This window comes from Mitosporidium daphniae (assembly GCF_000760515.2).
Source record: "Mitosporidium daphniae strain UGP3 chromosome Unknown contig-588, whole genome shotgun sequence".
Classification (NCBI taxonomy): Eukaryota; Fungi; Microsporidia; genus Mitosporidium; species Mitosporidium daphniae.
In genome coordinates, this window is record NW_013546192.1 from 1 (window position 1) to 525 (window position 525).

At 36.4% G+C, this 525-nt stretch overlaps 1 protein-coding gene across 1 annotated transcript; it reads left to right on the plus strand.

The window, feature by feature from the left end:
* On the plus strand, positions 1–525 carry DI09_592p10 (uncharacterized protein; the record flags this gene model as incomplete). Its single annotated transcript, XM_013381725.1, has 1 exon — positions 1–525. A coding segment is annotated over one exon (525 nt), but the record flags the coding sequence as incomplete, so codon positions are not given.

Consider the following 525-nt stretch of genomic DNA (forward strand, 5'->3'; position numbering starts at 1 on the left):
AACACAATTAAACAGGTCTCCATATTCAATCCATCTGAAGTTTATAAGAAGGTACAGGATCTGAAAATCTTGCCATCAAATGCTGACCTAAAAGCCTTTGGGGATGAGACAAAGTCTGTGGTTTTCTTTTGTGGATTTCCAGAACATGCAATGTTGTGTGAAATTTTGAAAGTCGCCTCTCCTGATCCCAAACATGCTCATTTATGGAAAGTCCTTGTTTACAACAGTGGCGAAGGGTTACAATATCACCCAGGGTACATTGTTGGTCCAGAGGAAAAATATTCACCAGTGGTGATATATGAAGGTCCTCCAATTCTTATCAATGAAAACTGGATTGATGCCGCATTGAATTTAGAGAAATATGAAAATGTTAGCGCGAACTTCTATCCCAGACTTTTGAGCGATTTTGATCGGTCCAAAGTAACATATGACGGTTTTATTAATCGAAAAAGAAATGGAACATGTTCTTTTTCATCTTATCACGCATATTTTACGTTTAAGCTTGAAGATAAAAATTATAATAAG